This window comes from Trachypithecus francoisi, unplaced genomic scaffold (assembly GCF_009764315.1).
Source record: "Trachypithecus francoisi isolate TF-2019V2 unplaced genomic scaffold, Tfra_2.0 Lachesis_group5, whole genome shotgun sequence".
Taxonomy (NCBI): Eukaryota; Metazoa; Chordata; class Mammalia; order Primates; family Cercopithecidae; genus Trachypithecus; species Trachypithecus francoisi.
This window is the reverse complement of record NW_022681470.1, coordinates 42,019,391-42,036,224: the sequence shown is the minus strand read 5'-3', so window position 1 is coordinate 42,036,224 and position 16,834 is coordinate 42,019,391. Positions and strand designations below refer to the sequence as shown.

Genomic DNA, 16,834 nt, shown 5'->3' with positions numbered 1-16,834 from the left:
GTACATAAAGAAATGAAGGCAGAAATAAAGATGTTCTTTGAAACCAATGAGAACAAAGATACAACATACCAGAATCTCTGGGACACATTTAAAGCAGTGTGTAGAGGGAAATTTATAGCACTAAATGCCCACAAGAGAAAGCAGGAAAGATCTAAAATTGACACTCTAACATCACAATTAAAAGAACTAGAGAGGCAAGAGCAAACACATTCAAAAGCTAGCAGAAGGCAAGAAATAACTAAGATCAGAGCAGAACTGAAGGAGATAGAGACACAAAAAACCCTCCAAAAAATCAATGAATCCAGAAGTTGGTTTTTTGAAAAGATCAACAAAATTGACAGACCGCTAGCAAGACTAATAAAGAAGAAAAGAGAGAAGAATCAAATAGACGCAATTAAAAATGATAAAGGGGATATCACCACCGACCCCACAGAAATACAAACTACCATCAGAGAATACTATAAATGCCTCTACGCAAATCAACTAGAAAATCTAGAAGAAATGGATAACTTCCTGGACACTTACACTCTCCCAAGACTAAACCAGGAAGAAGTTGAATCCCTGAATAGACCAATAGCAGGCTCTGAAATTGAGGCAACAATTAATAGCCTACCCACCAAAAAAAGTCCAGGACCAGATGGATTCACAGCTGAATTCTACCAGAGGTACAAGGAGGAGCTGGTACCATTCCTTCTGAAACTATTCCAAGCAATAGAAAAAGAGGGAATCCTCCCTAACTCATTTTATGAGGCCAACATCATCCTGATAGCAAAGCCTGGCAGAGACACAACAAAAAAAGAGAATTTTAGACCAATATCCCTGATGAACATCGATGCAAAAATCCTCAATAAAATACTGGCAAACCGGATTCTGCAGCACATCAAAAAGCTTATCCACCATGATCAAGTGGGCTTCATCCCTGGGATGCAAGGCTGGTTCAACATTCGCAAATCAATAAACATAATCCAGCATATAAACAGAACCAAAGTCAAGAACCACATGATTATCTCAATAGATGCAGAAAAGGCTTTTGACAAAATTCAACAGCCCTTCATGCTAAAAATGCTCAATAAATTCGGTATTGATGGAAGGTACCTCAAAATAATAAGAGCTATTTATGACAAACCCACAGCCAATATCATACTGAATGGGCAAAAACTGGAAAAATTCCCTTTGAAAACTGGCACAAGACAGGGATGCCCTCTCTCACCACTCCTATTCAACATAGTGTTGGAAGTTCTGGCTAGGGCAATCAGGCAAGAGAAAGAAATCAAGGGTATTCACTTAGGAAAAGAAGAAGTCAAATTGTCCCTGTTTGCAGATGACATGATTGTATATTTAGAAAACCCCATTGTCTCAGCCCAAAAGCTCCTTAATCAGGATACAAAATTAATGTGCAAAAATCACAAGCATTCTTATACACCAGTAACAGACAAGCAGAGAGCCAAATCATGAATGAACTTCCATTCACAATTGCTTCAAAGAGAATAAAATACCTAGGAATCCAACTTACAAGGGATGTAAAGGACCTCTTCAAGGAGAACTACAAACCACTGCTCAGTGAAATCAAAGAGGACACAAACAAATGGAAGAACATACCATGCTCATGATAGGAAGAATCAATATCGTGAAAATGGCCATACTGCCCAAGGTGATTTATAGATTCAATGCCATCCCCATCAAGCTACCAATGACTTTCTTCACAGAATTGGAAAAAACGGCTTTAAAGTTCATATGGAACCAAAAAAGAGCCCGCATTGCCAAGACAATCCTAAGTCAAAAGGACAAAGCTGGAGGCGTCACGCTACCTGACTTCAAACTATACTACAAGGCTACAGTAACCAAAACAGCATGGTACTGGTACCAAAACAGAGATATAGACCAATGGAACAGAACAGAGTCCTCAGAAATAATACCACACATCTACAGCCATCTGATCTTTGACAAACCTGAGAGAAACAAGAAATGGGGAAAGGATTCCCTATTTAATAAATGGTGCTGGGAAAATTGGCTAGCCATAAGTAGAAAGCTGAAACTGGATCCTTTCCTTACTCCTTATACGAAGATTAATTCAAGATGGATTAGAGACTTAAATGTTAGACCTAATACCATCAAAACCCTAGAAGAAAACCTAGGTAGTACCATTCAGGACATAGGCGTGGGCAAGGACTTCATGTCTAAAACACCAAAAGCAACGGCAGCAAAAGCCAAAATTGACACATGGGATCTAATTAAACTAAAGAGCTTCTGCACAGCAAAAGAAACTACCATCAGAGTGAACAGGCAACCTACAGAATGGGAGAACGTTTTTGCAATCTACTCATCTGACAAAGGGCTAACATCCAGAATCTACAAAGAACTCAAACAAATATACAAGAAAAAAACAAACAACCCCATCAAAAAGTGGGCAAAGGATATGAACAGACATTTCTCAAAAGAAGACATTCATAGAGCCAACAGACACATGAAAAAATGCTCATCATCACTCGCCATCAGAGAAATGCAAATCAAAACCACAATGAGATATCATCTCACACCAGTTAGAATGGCAATCATTAAAAAATCAGGAAACGGCCGGGCGCGGTGGCTCAAGCCTGTAATCCCAGCACTTTGGGAGGCCGAGACGGGCGGATCACGAGGTCAGGAGATCGAGACCATCCTGGCTAACACGGTGAAACCGCATCTCTACTAAAAATACAAAAAAAAACTAGCTGGGCAAGGTGGCGGGCGCCTGTAGTCCCAGCTACTCGGGAGGCTGAGGCAGGAGAATGGCGTAAACCCGGGAGGCGGAGCTTGCAGTGAGCTGAGATCCGGCCACTGCACTCCAGTCCAGGAGACAGAGCGAGACTCTGCCTCATAAAAGAAATAAATAAATAAAAAATAAAAAATAAAAAAAATAAAAATAAAATAAAAAATCAGGAAACAACAGTTGTTGGAGAGGATGTGGAGAAATAGGAACACTTTTACACTGTTGGTGGGAATGTAAACTAGTTCAACCATTATGGAAAACAGTATGGCAATTCCTCAAGGATCTAGAACTAGATGTACCATATGACCCAGCCATCCCAATACTGGGCATATACCCAAAGGATTATAAATTATTCTACTACAAAGACACATGCACACGTATGTTTATTGCAGCACTATTCACAATAGCAAAGACTTGGAATCAACCCAAATATCCATCTGTGACAGACTGGATTAAGAAAATGTGGCACATATACACCATGGAATACTATGCAGCCATAAAAAAGGATGAGTTTGCGTCCTTTGTAGGGACATGGATGCAGCTGGAAACCATCATTCTTAGCAAACTATCACAAGAAGAGAAAACCAAACACCGCATGTTCTCACTCATAGGTGGGAACTGAACAATGAGATCACTTGGACTCGGGAAGGGGAACATCACACACTGGGGCCTATCATGGGGAGGGGGGTGGGGGGAGGGATTGCATTGGGGAATTATACATGATATAAATGATGAATTGATGGGTGCTGACGAGTTGATGGGTGCAGCACACCAACATGGCACAAATATACATATGTAACAAACCTGCACGTTATGCACATGTACCCTAGAACTTAAAGTATAATAAAAAATAAAAATAAAATAAAATAAAACCCCAATTGTCAATATAAAAAAAAAAAAAAAAGAAAATTGCATTATTTACAAATTGAAGGTTTGTGGCAAGTCCATTAGCACCATTTCTCCAACAGTATGTGCTCACTTCATGTCTCTGTGTCACACTTCGGTAATTCTCATAATATTTCAAATGTTTTCATTGTTGTTATATTGCTATGGGACCTGTGTTCAACGATCTTTAATGTTATTATTATAGTTGCTTTGGGGTGCCACAAACTGCCCATATGAGATGGCAAACTTCACTGATAAATGTTGCGTGTGTTCTGTTTCACCAATCACCCATTCGCCAGTCTCTCTCCCTCTCCTCAGGCCTCCTAGTCCCAGAGACACAAGAATATTGAAATTAAGCCTATTAACGACCCAACAATGACCTCTAAGTGTTCAAGTGAAAGGAAGAAGTATATGTCTCTCACTTTAAATCAAAAGCTAGAACGGATTATGCTGACTGTGGAAGGTATGTCAAAAGCCAACGCAGGCTGAAGGCTAATCTTGTGCCAAACAATTAGACAAGTTATGAATGCAAAGGGAAAGTTATTGAAGGAAATTAAAAGCACTACTCCAGTGAACAAATAAATGATAAGAAAGCAAAACAGCCCTATTACTGATATTGGGCAAGTTTTGAGTGGTTTGGATAGAAAATCAAACCAGCCACAATGTTCCCTTTAACCAAAGCCTAATCCAGAGCTAGGCCCTAACTCTATTCAACAGTATGAAGGCTGACAGATATGAGGAAGCTTCAGAAGAAAAGTTGAAAGCTAGCAGAGGTTGGTTCCTGAAGTTTAAGGAATGAAGTAATCTCTGTAACATAAAAGTACAAGGTGAAACAGCAAGTGCTAATGTAGAAGCTACAGCAAGTTATCAAGAAAACCTAGTTGAGATCATTGATGAAGGTGGTTGCTACACTAAACAGATTTTCAACATAGACAAACAGTCTTATATTGAAAGATGATGCCATTTAGGACTTTCATAGCTAGGGAGATGTCAATGCCTGGCTTCAACGGACAGGCTGACTCTGGTTAGGGGCTAATGCAATTGGCAACTTTCAGTTGAAGCCAATACTCATCATTCAGAAAATCCTAGGTACCTTAAGAATGATGTTAAATCTGCTCTGCCTGTGTTCTAGAAATGAAACAACAAAGCCTGGATGACAGTACATGTATTTACAGCATGATTTACTGAATACCTTAAGCTCACTGCTGAAATCTACTGTTCAGGAAAAAAAAAAAAAAAGATTCCTTTCAAAATATTACTGCTCACTGGTAATGCATCTGGTCATCCAAGAGCTCTGACGGAGATGTACAAAGAGATGAATGTTGTTTTCATGCCTGCTAATGCAACATCTATTCTGCAGTCCATATAGATCAAGGAGTAACTTCAACTTTCACATCTTATTATTTAAAAAATACATTTTGTAAGGCTATATAGCTGCCATAGACAGTGATTCCTCTGATGGATCCAGACAAAGTAAATTGAAAACCTTCTAGAAAGGATTCCCCATTCTAGATGTCATTTAGAACACTCAAGATTCATGGCAGTAGGTCAAAATAGCAACATTAACAGGAGTTTGGAAAAGTCGATTCCAAACCTCATGAATGACTTTGAGCAGATTAAGACTTCAGCGGAGAAAATAACTGCAAGAGAACTAGAATTTGAAGGAGAGGTTGAAAATGTGCCTGAATTGCTACTATCTCATGATAAAACTTTAATGGGGGCCGGGTGAGGACGCTCATGCCTGTAATCTCAGCACTTTGGGAGGCCAAGTTGGGCGGATCACAAGGTCAGGAGTTCAAGACCAGCCTGGCCAAAACAGTGAAACCCCATCTCTACTAAAAATATAAAAAAGTTAGCCAGGCATGGTGGCGGGTGCCTGTAGTCCCATCTACTTGGGAGGCTGAGGCAGGAGAATCGCCTGAACCCAGGAGGCGGAGGTTGCAGTGGGCCAAGATCGCGACACAGTAAGACTCTGTTTGAAAAAAAAAAAAAAAGCTTTAATGGATTAGGAGTTGCTTCTTGTAAATGAGCAATGAAACTGGTTTCTTGAGATTGATTTCTACTCCTGGTGAAGATGCTGTGCACACTGTTGAAATGAGAACAAATGATTAGAATAATATTACATTAACTTAATTGATAAAGCAGTGGTAGGGTTTGAGAGATTAACTCCAATTTTGAAAGTTCTGCTGTGAGTAAAATGTTGTCAAACCAAATTGCATGCTACAGAGAAATCTTTTAAAGGAGGGTCAATGTGGCAAACTTCATCCACAGCACCCCATCCTTCAGTAATCACTACTCTGATCAGTCAGCAGCCATCAACATCAAGGCAAGTCCCTCTAGCAGCAAAGATTATAACTCACTGAAGACTCAAATGATCGTTAGCATTTTTTTAGCAATGAAGTATTTTTTAAATTTATTATTACTACTTTTAGAGATGGGCTCTTGCTCTGTTGCTCAGGGTGATGTGCAGTGGCACAATTCTCAGGCAGGAGGATCCCTTGAGCTTCAAACTCTTGGGCTCAAGGGATCCTCCTGCTTGAGCCTATAGTATTTTTAAATTAACATATGCACTTTTTTTAGACATAATGCCATTGTACACTTAATAGACTACAGTACAGTATAAATGTAATTTTTATATGTACTGGGAAAACAAAAAATTCATGTGACTCACTTTACTGCAATATTTGCTTTACTGCACTGGTCTGGAACTGAACCCAAAATATCTCCAAGGTATGCCTATTATAAAAACAAAGCTCATAGAATTTGCTGATAGGTGCAGGTAGAGCACAATCACAAGGATTTCAGCCTAAGCAACTCAAAGAATGGAATCACAATTTAGTAAACTGGGAAAACAAAGCCTGGGTACCTGAAAGATTACAGTTTAATAAGATGAGGAGGAACTAGCAAAGGACACTGAGAAGCAGTCACCAATAAGGAGGAAAATCAGGAGAATATGGTACCTCTAAAGCCAGGTGAATTCCATAGCAAGCAGACTCAGAGAAAAACAAAAAGCTTCATGAAAGTGTTTCGAGGAGAAGGTGTAATCAGCTACATTAAACACTGCTGATATGCCAAGTCAGATGAGGTCTTAGAAATGACCGATGGATTTAGCAATACAGAAACCACTGCTATAGGAGTGATAGAAAAAGTCTGACTAGAGTAGGTTTAAGAGGGAATGAGGGGTTAATTGCAAACAGCATGCCAGTTAATAACGGCAAATGGAGATGGGAAGTATATAAATTACACAGAGTACTGTATGGCCATGCTTCAGGGTTACCTTTCCAACTACTGCTATACCTACGAGACCAAATTAGTAATCAGAAAGTTAGTAAGTAAGCAAGGAACAAACACCAAAAAGTACACTATCTGGAACTTCATCCAGGTCATGAAAAAGTCATATGAACTAACCTGCTACCACAGAAATCACTTTCTTTGTGAATATTCACCTTTGCCAGATTAGTCTCTCATCTTGGATGTAACACAGCATCAACACTCTTTAATACTGATGATCAACTATCCAGACCATTCAGAGAGTATATAATAAAACCGATTACATGGTTTTTTGTTTGTTTTGCACTTTTGCTTCCTGGAGACAATACCCAGCTCATTTAATGAGATATCCTAAATTTCATCTACCAAAACACTACTACTTTTTTTCTTTCTTGAGACAGGATCTCACTCTGTCAGCCAGACTGGAGTGCAGTGGTACGAACATAGCTCACTTCAGCCTTGGTCTCTGTGGCTCAAGCAATTCTCTTCCCACCTCAGCTTCCTGAGTAGCTGAGAACACAGGTGCACACCATCACGTCTGATTTTTTTTTTTTTTTTTTTTTTTTTTTTTTGAGAGACAGGGTCTCACCCGGTTGCCTAGGCTGGTCTTAAACTCCTGGGCTCAAGTGGTCCTCCTGCCTCCGCCTCCCAAAATCATACAGGTATGATTCACCACACTCAGCCCCAAAACACTTCTTAAGGTAGTTTCTGAGAGAATAAAGACATGGTAAGTATGTCTTCCCCACTATTAGCCTCAGCCACATAGCGCTGACCATTCTGACTGATGAGAATGCAATCCTAGCCAACGGTGAGGAAACTGAAAAAGGAGAAAACATAGAAAATGGTTCAATGTTGAGTTATTGCTAAGAATGAGGGGGCTTAGAATTGAAGTCAGGAATACCTAAGCAAATTACTTATCTCTATATAACTACTCTCTAAGCCTCAGTTTCTTCATCTGTGTAATTGGAAATAACAGTACCCACCTCATACAGTTGTGAGGAATAAATAAAACAATGCAAGTAAAAAACAGGAAAAGCAAATGACTTTTCCTGGATCAGCCGGGCAGAACAAAATATTTACATAAATCATTATAGTAGTAAGGCGTATTTTTTTCATTAAACAAAAATAAATTGTTAAAAAAGAAATGTATCTCTAGGTCAGTAAATCAAAATTCTTACTTTTTCACCAAAATTGGGTGATGAAGTGGTGGTATCCTTCCTCTGAGACATCTCTTTTTTCCCACAGGATTCTTTGCTGGACATCCTGAAAAGCTAACATAAACATTAAAAATACAGTATTTTTTTTGCAATAAAAAAGAAAATAGAAATTTGTCTTCTTTCAGTTACATAAAGATTGGAGTTTTACAAAATGATCACTTTTTTTTTTTTGAGGCGGAGTCTCGCTCTGTCGCCCAAGCTGAAGTGCAGTGGCATGATCTCAGCTCACTGCAACCTCTGCCTACCGGGTTCAAGCAATTCTCCTGCCTCAGTCTCCTGAGTAGCTGAGATTACAGGCATGTGCCCCATGCCCTGCTAATTTTTGTATTTTTAGTAGAGACGAGGTTTCACCATGTTGGTCAGGCTGGTCTCAACCTCCTGACCTTGTGATCCGCCCACCTCCCAAAGTGCTGGGATTACCGGTGTGAGCCACCACTTCCAGCACTATGATTACTATTTTTTAACCATTCCTAAAATGACAAGATTCTCTCACTGTTCCACTTTTCTTCACTTACATTCTCCTTCAAAATTACCCATTCCTCTCCTTCAGCTTCATCTATCACCTTTCCAGGAAGGAGTCTCAAACCATGCCTTGATCCCTGACTTCTCACATAAGCATCAGATCACCATTTTCAACTGACTCCAGGACTGCTGTATTCTGCACCACCTACATTTCAAAGCCAATTAGTCATACGTTTCATTTTCCTGAAACACCTTCAGTCATTCATTGCACAAGACTTTGGCAAATCACACACTTTTTTGAGTCTTGGTGTCATTACTCATAAAATAGATAACCCATTCTACGGGGTTTTTGAGGTACTCAAACAACGGATGTAAAACATATCTTGTGGCCGGGCACCTTGGCTCACTGTAATCCCAACACTTTGGGAGGCCAAGACAGGCAGATCACCTGAAGTCAGGAGTTCAACACCAGCATGGCCAACATCATGAAACCTCATCTTTACTAAAAATACAAAATTAGCCAGGTGTGGTGGTGCATGCCTATAATCAGAGGCTGAGGGAGGTGAATCGCTTGAACCTGGGAGGTGGAGGTTGTAGTGAGTCGAGATCGCACCACGGCACTCCAGCCTGGGTGACAAGTGCAAAACTCCATCTCAAAATTTAAAAAACATAAATATACATATATATATATATACACACACACATCTTGTATAGGTTGGTACACAGTAAGGTCTACATATATACTTGCTTGTATGATTGTCTTTCTACTAGACCCTGAGCTCCTTGAGTATGCTGTACCAAAAACTTAGGTGCTCATAAATGCCTACTGAGTGAATAAATGAGTGAATTCTTCTTCCTTGGAATATTAACTCTTTCATTCTGAACCACTTCCAATTCACTCACTGTAGTTCCTCTGTTCACTTCCCATCCCAGTCTCATTTTTCCAGCCCTGCTGTGGACCAAGTAAATACTGTCAGTGGATGACAGTATTGTGGGCTATCCCAGAAAAACACTTATGCTTATTCAGACAAATGTTTTATATTTGTACTAGTGTGAAACTCCTACTGATTTTATGCAAATCAAAACATAAACTAAATGAGGGGAGACTTCCTGTGCTGGCCAGTCTCCTGCTGGATGGCTCCTGATGATTCCTGATGCTTGGTAATCACACACTTACGTAATCCCCTACCACAATGAATAGGGGTGACCTGTGTAACCAATAAGATATTGCTACATAGTAGTATGTGGCTAAATCACATAAGACATCATGACTTCTACCTTGTCCTGTCTTGGACTGCTCACTCTAGGGAAAGCCAGAGTGTCATGAGGACACTCAAACAGCCCATGGAAAGGCTCACAAGAGAAGAACTACTGGCCTCTTGCCAACAACCAGAACCAACTAACGTCCAGGCACATGAGTGCACTACCTATGAAGCTGATGATCCTGCACCCCTAATCAAGTGACATGACAGCAACCTTGGCATACACCTTCACTGCAACCTCATGAGACCTAAAGCCAGATCAACCCAGAAAGTCGTTTCTGAGTTCCTGACCCACAGAAACTGTGGAGTAACAAATGTTTATTGTTGTTTTAAGCTACTGTGTTTTGGTATAACTTATGCAGCAGCAATAGATGAATAACATTTTTTTTTAATTCTTCAAACATTGAAGATTCCTTCTTCAGGATGTCTTACAAGCAGAGACCATGCTTAGAAATTCTTAACAAAAATTCCCACAGAATCCACATACCAAAATCTAACCCTTTTAATCTGGTTTCCCGCTGGTATTAAATGACATTAACATACTGAATCCAGCTTTCAGTTAACCATCTAGTCATTTAGAAATAAAAAATCATCATGAACGACAGTAAAAAAAAAAAAAAGAAAGAAAGAAATGAGAACAAGAATTATTGGATGATGCACAGACATAGTTAGCATATCCGTAAGTTGTAGTCAGTGTTATCCCGTTTTTAATTGACTGTTGAGCCATAAGTCAACTATACATTCAGGAATACTAGATAAAAGCTGTGCGGGAAGATCAGTAAAAGGGATTTAGGCCTATAACTCACAGAAGCTTCAAGGGGATAATCTGTTCCCACTAAACTGGGGAGAGGTTAAACGCACACACACACCCCTCCATATATATACTTCTTAAACTACAGGGGGGAGGAGTTAACTTCCAGTTAGTGCTTCCAAGTGCCAAAAAATGATGCTCTCTCTTCCCCGGGGTTCTGAAACAAGTAGGTAACAAATAGACCAAGAAGACTGGCGTTTATCAACTTCATTAACTAAGAAAAGCTAACTGCAAGCGCGCGTCTTGTTCTTGAGACTAAATTGGGCTTCCCTCTCCTGCCCTGCTGCCTAGAAGGTTCGGACCAAATCCAAGCAGAGGAGCCAGAAAGTTCACGTTTTTCTCTTTCCTGTCCCAGTGGATTTATCGGGGGGACAGAAGAAAGGAACGAGACAGCCTCGAATGTCAAGTAGGCACTAAGAGTGAAGCAGAGAGAAGTATGGGGGACAGGGGACTCACTAGCATATGCTTTGGGGATCTGAGACGCATCAAAATCAAATGCCCCGAAGCTCTACCCACTCAGAGCTCTGGTTACTAAAAGCCTGAAAACAAGGCAAAATAGAGCAAAATAACTAATTTCTATCCACTGGCCACACCGCAGAACTGCTGATATTGGCAACAGGAAGACTAAAGCAAAAATAAAAACAAAGGAAAACAGCGTTCAGGTCACGGTGTAGATGAGGGTGCGAAATGAAAAACAGACCCTAATTCCAAGTCAGCTGGAAGGACAGGCAAGCTCGTCAGCTGCTAGTAAACCGCCGCGGCCCGCGGGCTCCGCACGAACCGACCAGACCCCAACACCGGGCAAGGGGCAGCCCCGGAGGCAAGCCAGGCCAGAACCACACCCTCCACGGAGCTGGCTCGTCCGGATCCGCCCACAGAGTCGCCCCGCCCAGGTCCGGGTGACTTCTGAGTGCCCAGCCCGGCCGGCCGCCCACCGGCCGGGATACTTGGGGCGGGGGACCAGCGGGAACCTGCCCAGCAAAACGTCAACGCACCCCCCCCCCCCCAGGTTCCTACCTTACCAGCGCTGGCTGCGGTGCCGACTCCGAAGCCCCAGGCCAAAGGAGAGGGACCCCCCACACCCCTCCCCCGACACACCCCGCCCCACCAACCGTATGCCCGCTGGGAAACGTAGTTCTGCGCCCGGATCCAGACTGCCTACCCACCGCTCCGCAGCTTTTGCTTAGATTTGCATTTACTTCCTGCAAGGCTTGCTGACCGGCCCCGCCCCCAGGCTGCGCAGTGTACTCTGGGTGCTGTAGTCTTTGTTGGGTCTGGTGGTTGGCCGGTGGGAAGGAGACGCACCGTAGAAACTGAACCCTCTTACCCAATTGGACGCCGTCCCCAGTACGCTTCTGCGCAGTTTGTGGTGGCGTCGTAACGCCTCGGGGAAAGGGAAGCGGACGGCATCTGGAGTGGCTGCCTCTGGCTTTCTATTTTCTGCTAACAGGATTTGGTCACTGGTTCTTCATCTTTTGTCTGTTGCACGCATCCCGCCCTCCCCACTTGCTTCCCTACTCCTTGGATCCAGCCCTGTGGGCATTCACGTCAGTTCTCTGACCCCGCCGTGAGCCCCGCTCCGGGTCCCCGGGCGGGCCTGGCACGGAGGCGGTAACTATGGAGAATATGGCGGAGGAGGAGCTGCTGCCCCTGGAGAAGGAGGAGGTGGAGGTGGCCCAGGTCCAGGTCCCGACCCCGGCCCGGGACTCGGCTGGGGTCCCACTTCCGGCCCCGGATTCGGCTCTGGACTCGGCTCCGACTCCGGCCTCGGCTCCAGCCCCAGCCCCTGCCCTGGCCCAGGCTCCGGCCCTGTCCCCGTCCCTAGCCTCTGCCCCTGAGGAGGCTAAAAGCAGTAAGTGCAGGAGGCCCAGATCTTTCTGCCGCAGAAGAGAGAAAGTGCGCCTTGCTGGGAAGTAGGGGAGACCCTTCTTCACCGGGATGGTTTTTATGGGGCAAGGCAGGTTTAGGAAAATGGAGGGGAGGGAAGAGAGGCCCGTGTAGCGACTAAAGCAAGGGTACAGAGTGGGAGACGGCATTTTCATAAGCCTTGAGGATGTCACGGTGAGGGATATGCGAAGGGCAGGAATGCTGCAGATAGAAGGAAATAATGAGGTTAAGGGCTTTTTCGTAAAAGGGAATCTTTTTAAGGTACAAAAATAGGAAGTTACACATAATTTGGTAGTTTCCCACAGTCCAGTCTACCGTGGTTAAGTAAGTTCTTTCAAATGTGACATAGTAACCGAGGCAACCTGTTTACGGTAGTAGATCCTAGCTGCCAACATTTATAAACCATTACTGTCAACTAGCTTTTCTGCTTCGACATACACAAGGAGATGAGTTTTTCTCATTTCAGTTTTTTTCCCCCTATGGGCAGCTTGCTTCCGAAGAGATTTTGAGGCTGAGTAGTAGTTTAGGAAAGAATGGACTAAATTTATGGACGTTTTCACCCATACATAAATACCAATTGAGTTTTGTACTCCATTCCATCAGAAATAGACTGTTGAGAATTAATGGCCCATATTATTGTGCTTCTTAATGTGCCTGCATGTTTTCTAAGTGGTGGTTTATTGGACCATATAGGAATTTAAAAGATTGATGAGTAACACTTTCTTAAGGATCTTCTAACATTTTAAAATGTAAGGTCTAAGAAAGACAATGTAAGTTATTTTAACATTTAGTTTGTGGTCATAAATTGACCTTTATGTGCTTTCTGAATTGGAATTTAAAATAATCTTTAATTCATTATTTTTCCTACTTCTAGGCCAGTTTTGAGTTTAATATTTATAAAACATTGGATATAGATAGGATTATTTTGCAGTTTTCAAACAACATACAAATTGTTATAGATTTCAGAGTAGGGCTAATCACAGGAAAGACAAAGCCAGGATGCTTCAGGTAAGCCCCTTCTCATAATATAAGATCAGAGCTTGTAGGTACAAAATAAGGCCAGTTGTTTCTTCAACTACAGTGGGTAGGGATAGGGGAGGTATGGGGAGCTGAGGGGGTTCTAGTCTCCAAAGTAGCCTCCTACCTCACTTCCAGGTTGTATTTGTTTATATGAGTCAGAAGTGGTTCAGCAGCTTTAGGAAATGCATGCATTCTCCACCTCCCCACCATCAAAAATATATTAAACATAGTAAAGACTTACCTATATATTCCAAAATTTACAAATATGTAATTTGAGGAATGCATACCGTATGGGAAACTGAAAATGCATTAGTAGGACAAATATGTAATGATTGAGAAGTCTGAAATGCATTAGAACTAATACATATATTAATCACATTTTAAAAAATTATTTTTAGTTGGTCTAATTAGTCCTTTGAAATCAGTCATAACTAGGTAAGATGAAGGTAACCTATCCGAAATAGAATTGAAAATTGAGGAAAAAGTAATAGAAGAAGTTGTAAAAGACCCTCCTCGCATCTTGGAGACATCTAATTTAACAAGAGGTTTGCCTGTTGACTTCTGGATTAATAGTGTGTTACAAAAAGCAGATTGAGTATTTTGCATACAGATTGTCTGATACATATTGTCTTAAACCAGAAGGTGATTTCAGAGATGTTTATAGGCATATCATGACTTTTTAGATCTCCAAGAGTTTCTTTGGTAGTGGACCGCAGGATTTTTAGTTTTCTAACTTAAACTCCTTTCTCTTATTTTGTGTTATTTAATAGAATAATTTCAATAGGCACGTCTTTATTGATTGCTGTTTATCTTGTTTCACGTACTCAGATCTTTGAACTCTGGAACTGAAAGCCTTTATGGTTACAAGTTAGATAGGTTAGTTTGTACACACGGATTCATTTCTGGAATGTTACTGTCTGACCTAGCAAAAGATTTTTATGAAAGATGAAAAAGTTTTACCCGTTTATAGAAATTATATCTCATTATAACTCTTTTGACCAGTATCTAATATAAAAAATTAACCAATATTGTTTGTTGCTGCTTTAAAAATAAAGTGAATAACCAGGCACAAGCCTATACCCCCAGATACTCAGGAGGCTGAGGCAGAAGTACTGCTTGAGCCCAGGAGTTTGAGGCTGCACTGAGCTATGATTGAGCCACTACATTCCATGGAGGCTGGGTGACAGAGCAAGACTCTATCTCTAAATAATAATCATATGAAAAATTGCCCTTTAATAAATTTGAGCAGGAATGTCTGATGGTGCTGAATTGGATTCCAAAATTATTGACACAGTGTGCTACTACATCCAAAAAGTCTAACGATTTTTTTAACTTCTTGTTTAACAAACTTTAGTGCTGCCTATCTGCAAATTACTGCATTAGGCACTTGGCCATCAGAAAGATGAGCAAGAAATAAGCCTTGTCTTCCTGTTGCTTATTTGTGGGGAAAGTGAACAAGGACACAAATTATACAAATGGGTAAACAAATGAACTGATAGTGAAGCTCAGAGAGAAGTAGGCAAGATGATGCTAATATCAAGAATTGAATTTTAAAGTCTCAAAGTTTTAAATTGTATAACCTAATAACATAATGTTAGAGGGCCCTGTGGTTTATCCCACCATCTCCTGTCTCCTTGGGCTCTTTACCTATCAGTTTCTCCTAATCTTAATATATATTCAGTCCCCACTTTGTAATTGTTCCTTTCCCTTGGAATGCACATATATTCAGGTTCCCCATACTTTTAAAAAAAAGCAAGTTACAGTCTCATTCATTTCCTTTTTTATACCATCAAACTTCTCAAAAAAAGAAAAACCTAATTTTCTGTATTTCCTTTCCCCTTCCAATTGTTTCTACTCCAAAACACCTCACTGAACCTGCTTTCTTAAAGGTCTCCAGACTTGCTTTCTTGATCTCTACAACTGTTTGTGATACTTTGTTGAACGTTTTGTGTTTATAGACTCTTCTGCCTTGGCTTCTGCATTATCTTGACTCCCCTTACCATTTATTCTTTCTGAATCTACTTTCCTGATTCCTTCTACTTAATTTTTCTTATAAATATCTACATCTCTCATACCTCACTACCAGATTTTATTTATCTATAATAATCAGTAGCGGGTTCAGCAACATTGAGAAATGTATCCCCTACCCACCCCGATCAGAACGTGTTAAACATATTTTAGACTTATGCATGTTATTTCCAAATTTACAAGCATTTTAATTTGAAGAGTGTGTAATGCTTGAGAAACCTGAAAATGCATTAGTGGGACAAATACGTAATGACTGAGAAATCTGAAATGCATTAGAATTAAAATATAAATCACGTTTTAAAATTAATTTTATATAGCCTAGTTGTTTGAAATCAGTCAACTGGATAAGATTGGGTTGTGGCTTTTTCTCCTATTTTTCACACTTTTTTTCTTAGGCTTTCTTATTTATTCTCATAGTTTCACCTAACGTGTTACTTAACGATTTTGTATCTCCAGAATTCCTCCTGAGCTCCAAAAACAAATCGCCAGCTGCCTATTGTACATTATTACTGGAATACTGTTCCAGTAGTACATCAAACACACTATGTCAAAAACTACATTTTCCTTTCTCTTTTCCTCTTCCTTTCTGCCAAAAGAGTTTCTTCTATCTTGTTTGCTTAATAGTACCATTATTCTCAACCACATAAACTCAAAATCTTAGAATCATCTTTGATTTTATCCTTCACCTTTACGTCTCATATCCCAAGTTCTGTTGCTTTTTTTTTTTTTTTTTTAACTTTTTATTCTGTTTCTTCCAATTGCTAATTTTCTCTGTGACTGATCTTTGGTGTTACTGGTGAGATAACCTCCTGAAATTCATTCAGATTGTATAATTCACTTCCTCAAAAACCTGCAGAGACTTACCATTACCTGAAGAATAAACTTCAAACTAACTTGCATGGAATTTCTGCTCTCCTTGGTCTGTACTGCATCTTTGGCTGCACATATTTCTACTGACTCTATCCCCCCAAATGTACCACATTCCAATCAAGGGTGGGGTGGCATGGTTGTATGTTTTATACCACATGCATTTGTTCATGAGGTTACTTCAGTTTATGAGGCCAGTTAGCAAATCTCTACTTACTGAAATTCTATTCATACCTGAAGTCTCAGTCAAGTGGCACTTCAATAAAGATATTCTCAGAGTTACTTGTTAAAATTAATTGTTCCTTCTTCTGTATGCCTGCATCATATGACATCTAGTGTTCATTTCATCCTATCTCATATGATAGAAGTTGACATA

General features: G+C 40.7%; 2 protein-coding genes across 12 annotated transcripts in view; one reads left to right on the top strand and one right to left on the bottom strand.

Annotated features, from left to right (window-relative positions):
- The window catches only part of SWT1 (SWT1 RNA endoribonuclease homolog), a 146,123-nt gene extending 134,164 nt beyond the window's left edge, over window positions 1-11,959 (bottom strand). Inside the window, exons 1-2 of one of the 9 annotated variants that reach the window (XM_033196718.1) lie at window positions 11,823-11,959; window positions 8,083-8,175 (exon numbers count right to left, since the gene is read on the bottom strand). In XM_033196718.1, the coding sequence (XP_033052609.1) occupies window positions 8,083-8,166 (84 nt within the window). In that variant the 5' untranslated portion in view covers window positions 8,167-8,175; window positions 11,823-11,959. Of the gene's footprint in view, window positions 1-8,082; window positions 8,176-11,316; window positions 11,565-11,673 lie in introns of those variants that run through there. The other 8 variants (XM_033196720.1, XM_033196719.1, XM_033196722.1 and 5 more) reach the window with 8 other exon arrangements.
- TRMT1L (tRNA methyltransferase 1 like) overlaps window positions 11,444-16,834 on the top strand; it is a 41,463-nt gene continuing 36,072 nt past the window's right edge. The window contains exon 1 of one of the 3 annotated variants that reach the window (XM_033196729.1): window positions 11,444-11,549. Coding sequence is in view for 1 of the 3 variants with exons in the window: in XM_033196726.1 (XP_033052617.1) it covers window positions 12,274-12,508 (235 nt within the window). In the remaining 2 variants the exon portion in view is untranslated. Of the gene's footprint in view, window positions 11,550-11,888; window positions 12,509-16,834 lie in introns of those variants that run through there. The other 2 variants (XM_033196727.1, XM_033196726.1) reach the window with 2 other exon arrangements.